A 6,000-nucleotide genomic window follows, 5' to 3' on the forward strand; every position below is an offset into this window, starting at 1 on the left:
AAGCCCAAGATGCTTAAGAGTGATTTATTGCAGATCGCTATAACCATTTTCAAAGGTATTGAAACGAATGTGGGAAAGATACTTCAGCCTTTGCAAATTGAAGATTTAAAATAAATCTGCACTATTTGGGTACACCCCAGAGAGCTGGGAATAATCATCAAGGCAAAAAAAAACAAAAATAAAAAATGAAAACATCAAACTGCAGAAAAGAGTTTGCTATTTGATGTCACGCTTTTAAAGCAGTAACACAACTCCCACCTTTCTCACAGGTCTCATTTCAAACACTGAAAGCATTTTCTATCTCATCCTCTACCAGCAACATGGACTTGAAAGGAGCTTTGCCAGTTTTTGTCAGCTACAATAATGTCTTTGACTTCAAAACTAACTTCTACAGAGCAACAGAAAGCCATGGTTAAAGTCTCTGCCCTCTCAAACAGAACTCCAAAATCTGTTGTTCTATTAACAGCATTTTTTTTGCATGGCAAGTATTACAGCATGGAAGACAGTGAAGTTAACAGTTCAGCCCACACTGGACTAAATTCCAGTTTGATTTTTGGAAATAATGGTAGAATCCCAAATCATGATGGAATCCCTTCCTTCTTAATTCCCACCTATGCAGCTGCCTGATCAAAGAGGTTATCCTGTCTTGCAGCTACACTGAACTCCTTGTTGAGAGAGAGGAGTAACGGCATCACTCCTGCTTCTCCTTTCCTTGCCACACACACAGTCAAAAGGTCCAGACAGAGTCCAGGTTCACTGAATCCAAGCATTACAGAGCACTGGAAGATTTTCACTAATGAAATCCACATGTGCATCACAATTTTTATCCTATCATCCACCACTGTTGATGGTGCAAGCCATTAGCACCAGCCACAGATCTGGCATGGCTTTTAAGAGAGTGTAAGAGAAATTGAATACAAACACAAAAGCTCACAAAAACTCAAAGGCTACTCAGTGTCACAAAATCAGGCTAATGCGTAACTTCCATTTGTTTTGTTTTTCCTAACAGTCAAAACTAAAGGAGTGCCCACAAAGCACTGTGCACCTTCTCTCTCTGCCACATAATCATCTGTCCCCTTTCTTTGTGTTTCCCTAGGCTGATTCCAATAAAACCAGGATTGATGAAGCCAACCAGCGTGCAACAAAGATGCTCGGCAGTGGTTAAATGCAGCAAAGTGCATTTCCTTTTAATGCTGTCCCAGAGGGCAGTACTTCATGCTTTTATCATGGTATTTACCTACTAGGTTTGCACACATGCACATATCGGCCCCATTGTAAATGTTGTCCTGTGTAGTTTGTCAGCTTTCCAAAAATGATACTTGTAATTAATTTTTTTCTAGATATCTTTCTTTCCAAAGGTTGTACATAGTGCTGATTTGATGGCTATAGCTCACTATGACGTTTTTTGGGATTTTTCCTTTCCTTGTTTCTGTTTGAATTCCTTTTCCTTTTTCCTCTCCTTTTTTAAAATGTTTGCTGAATGACAACCATGTTGGAATGCTAAACGTGCTGTTAACCTTTAAATATACAGTATTGTTCTTGTAAAACTGTGACATTCCACAGAGCTACTGCCATGCTCCTGTCTTTGGGTATCATGATGTTTAAGCACTTAAACCTGCTGTCTTCAGTTCTTCATTGCCATTATCTGTTGTTATGATTTCATGATTAGACAATGTGGAATTATCTAACTATAACAAGCATTGCACTACAAAGTGATGTGATTTATGCATTTATGCATGAGGAATAAATAGACTTTTAGACTCCTACTTAAACAAGACTTTTTCCCATGGCAGTAGCATACCAACAATGACAACAAAAGCATGCTCAGTATTCGGACTCTTTTGGGACTATGTTATACCAGCAAGTTTGCAGTCGTGCCACTTTTTCTTGTTGATATATATATATATATATACATAGAGTTATTAATCATGATCATTTTTTTTTAATTATGAAAAAAGAGGGATTTGGCACTCACCATTTAGCCATTGCCAGCAAAACGTGCTTGGCTGAAAACATGTCAAAGACAAAAAGAATAAGTGTAATATATTGGGTTTGTCTGCTGCTTTTGAAGACTATCTTTTGAAGGAAACGACTACCATATGAAATGGTGCAAAGAAATGTAATTTTTATAAGGCTCTCTCTTACTAGTCGCTATCCCCATGTGGTTTGTTATCACTACAGTTCTCTGTTGCTTACCTAGAGCTATGCACACCAAATCGCTGAGATGTTTAGTAGCTGACTTAATTAAAAATAATAAAAAAACCTAAATGAATGAACTCTAGATAAACTGTGAGATAAATATCATTTACAGCATGTAATATGAAATTCCTTATGTCTCCTGTCAGTTTGTGAAGTGATTGACATTTTGTAGCTAGTTTAAAAATTATTAAAAATTATAGATCTCAGAATCCATGCTTGCTTTATCTATTTGTTGTTCTATGTGTCAGCGAGACCCAGTTATTTGTCACTAACTGGGAAAAGGAGAAGGGCAAAGAAGTCCAAAGACTCTTTACTAATTGGTTCTGTATGAGAACTAGAAACAAAAGATTTCTGTTTGCAATATTGTATAACAGAAGTATCTGCTCTAAAAATAGCATTTTACACTAAGTACAAAGTGAATATTATTTTAAATAACTTGGCTTGGATTGTCGAACATTGATCAAAATATATTTTCTTGTTCAAGGGAAAGGAAAATGAAATAAATGATATGCTGCAAAAGGATACAGTTCCTTAGTCAATACAATTCATTCCTGTGGTGGATATGGACACATGATACATACCTCTTTTCAAGGAACACTTTCAACTACAGAGTTTGTGTAGTTTCCTAAGAATATGTATTTTTAAAGGACTAACAACAGTTAACATTTACTGCCAGTGAAAAGCGTTACCATATTTTCCCAAGGATTTTTTTTCCCTATATGGACAAATTATGATTAACTCTACATGAGCGACAGATCACGCATGCATCTCACATGGCCCTAAGTCAAAATACACAAAGAGCACAAATGTTAGCATAATTAAAATCACATGCTAATGTATACACAAGCAGTATTTTCTTAAGCAGTTTCTTATTTATAGTATCTACTAAAAATTCATTTAGGTAAATATTTCTCCCCCACTACTTTAAGCCAAAGAGTAAACTTCAAGCAATTACTGTTAATCTGCTGGCCATTTCCAATCCTGTTCATTCAGGGATTCTAGTACTTGTGACAGCAGTGCCATTCTGCAACGTCAAGGCTACTGAAAGGAGGGCAGTAAACATACTGGAGAATGTGACAGTATGAGAATCTACAAATAACAAATATATTTGTTATTTTATTATTATTAAAATTATTGTTATTTTATTATTATTATTATATTTGGTATTTGGAAAGGGTAAGGGAAATATAAGAGGGTAACGGTGATACTAATGGAGACCTCATTTTCATCTGTGAGACAATAAAACATCCATCTGAAGAAATTAGACTTCTGAAGGCCATTATAGCTGTCCAAAAATACACAGTGTTGTTGTGGAGGAAATCACTATGGCTTGATGCCCGTTTTTGTACTGAACAAAGGTGAAGAGAAAACCAAATGAAGCTTTTTGCCAAACTGAAAATTTAAACCTAGAAACACTGAAATGTTTCACTGTATTTGTTGTTGTATCCTCCCGCCCCCTGTAGGCAGGGCCCCTGAAGAGACAGCTGAAAATGGCTTCAGTAAGTAAGTGTAATATATTGCATTTCTCTGATGTTTTTGAAAACTGACTTTTGCAGGATTCATTATTCTTGAAATAATTCAAAGAAAGCTTCGATCTCATGCAGTTTGTTCCTAGAACAATCCACTTCTGTTCATTAAGTTTTTCACTCAAATCCCTGAAGCAGCAGCTGACTCATAGTTTTAAAGGCAATGTTGTCTCAAATGTGACATTTCCCCTTTTTTGTTTGTCCCATCCTGCTCTGCCCAAGTTTCCCACAGTGTGGTACAGGTTTCCCCTGAGCCAGCACACAGAGCGCAGGGTTACCTGCTGTAGAGGCAAGGCTCACTGCAAGGGGACAGGCAAGGAGCTGGAATTCCAACTCTCCTAAGCCCTAAGATGACAAGGTCCATGCTTAGGGGCTTCTTTCGTATCATACACACCCCTCCTTTCCTAGTCTAGGTGGGAAATAACAAAGTAATCTAGAAGGATATTTGAACATTATTCCTCAACAACATACAACACATAAGTAGTCTAATGTGCTGTGCAAAAAGCCATCTTCATTAAATATCTAGCCTGATTTTAGTAGTGAGAAACTCAGACAACTGGCAAATTTAATAGCAACCAGGAGGCTCACCCAAAAGAAAACTTAAAGCCTCAAGGATGCTGACACTTCTTAACATCAGCATGACCACACCAATTCTAAGCTTGTTCTGTTTTTCCAGACTGATAGAAACACACCAGAAAAAATGATGGGTCTTACTGTGTGGTCTGATAGAGCGTATCTTACGACAAGAACACAGACTTGATATAGAAGTACAAAGTGAAAAACAATTAATTGATTTAAGACTCCTTGCAGACTTGGTGTTACTAGTGTATATGACAAGAAAACAGTAAAGAGCTTTTTTTTTTTTTTTTAAGAAATGCAAATTGTGTGAGCTTATGAGTGTTAAGTACGATACATTCTTTGTTTCTGAAGATAACTAAATATGTTTGTTTGACAAACTGTAAAGCTTCTCCTTAGAGAAATGCCTGTGCCACATGACACGTTTATTACAGATGTACATTAACTCTTCAAGAGAGATAGGTGACAGTTACTCTCCAAAACACTCTGTGTGCCACAGCAGTAGCTTCCACAGGCTTTGGATCTCGACCCAAATATGGCAAGATTGCCAGGACTTATTTGAAGAATCTGAAAGAAGACAAATTAATTCTCATTCTTTTCCTCCGTCTTTCTTCTACATGTACATACGCACATATAAATCTTTCGTTTTAAAGGCATTGAAAAGAGCTGAGCACTTAGTAATAAGGAAAATTACGTGTGTCAGAGACAGCTTCAGTTCATGCACTGCTGCTGTGCGCGCCTGTGGGTGGAGGTGTGCAGGATGTGACTGGTGTCTGAACCATTTTATTGCCTTTCCAGAAAGAGGTGGGGACAGTTCGTTTGGAATTTAATAGAACATAAATATAGTATTTTTAAACCTGTGGATAACTATTAAAAAACGCAGACATAGGAGAGGAACTCTGCCGAGAAGTTAGGGCACAGGGATGGTTTGATGGGCTGGGGCTGTGCTTGGCTAATTCATTTTGCAAAGCACTTTCCAAAGAGCTGGATCCTCTGCAGCAGGAGTCAGAGAGATTATGCTTGTGTTGTAAAATACCAAGCATTATCTGTTTATTTAGTTTGAATGTTATTTTGTAATTAAAAAAATAATAATCAAGATGGCCTTGAGGGAAATCAAAATAAATTATTACATGGGACCATCCAATTCCCGGGCATTTGAAATGTATACTGAGATCACTGCTGCCTGTGCAAATACTGCATATACTGGGGAAAACAATTTGGACTTCTAGGAGCCAAGCAGCTGGTAGTGGACAGAACAGATGCATGTTTCTGGTTGGTAGGCTTCAGTGCTTTTTGCTGAAAATGAAAAGCAGCAATGAGGGTGTCAGGGCTGCTTCTATCTTGGTATAAAAATAAAAAATGCTCTAGGAATCTTTCATGGGAGAGTCCTAGCCTTGAAATGCGTTTTCTCCCCACAGACCAGACTCCAGCTCCCTCCACACTGCTTCTTACTCAGCCTCCAGTACATCCTGAAGCTCTGCACCACTGCTTCTCCTGTCCCCTTCCCTGGTTTCTCTCAGCTCATCCCACTCCTTCCCTCATCTCCCAGCATCCTACCAACTGCTTTATGCCTTTCCTTTTCAGTTGTTCTCAGTTGGTCTTCTTTCAGTCCTGCACCCATTTCACTTACTTCACATCCACCTACCTGCATGTTTATCAGTCCCAGGCTTTCAGTCAGGCTGTCTCCCCGATTCCAGCA

General features: G+C 38.1%; 1 protein-coding gene across 1 annotated transcript in view; it reads left to right on the forward strand.

The window, feature by feature from the left end:
* The window catches only part of SNAP25 (synaptosome associated protein 25), a 65,013-nt gene extending 62,613 nt beyond the window's left edge, over window positions 1-2,400 (forward strand). Inside the window, exon 8 of the mRNA XM_042817880.1 lies at window positions 1,097-2,400. Within this exon, the coding sequence (XP_042673814.1) occupies window positions 1,097-1,165 (69 nt within the window). The 3' untranslated portion in view covers window positions 1,166-2,400. The remainder of the gene's footprint in view (window positions 1-1,096) is intronic.
* The last annotated feature ends 3,600 nt before the right edge of the window (window positions 2,401-6,000 follow it).

Source organism: Centrocercus urophasianus, unplaced genomic scaffold, assembly GCF_019232065.1.
Source record: "Centrocercus urophasianus isolate 14NV4802_14NV808 unplaced genomic scaffold, USGS_Curo_1.0 seq_10, whole genome shotgun sequence".
NCBI classification, from domain to species: domain Eukaryota; kingdom Metazoa; phylum Chordata; class Aves; order Galliformes; family Phasianidae; genus Centrocercus; species Centrocercus urophasianus.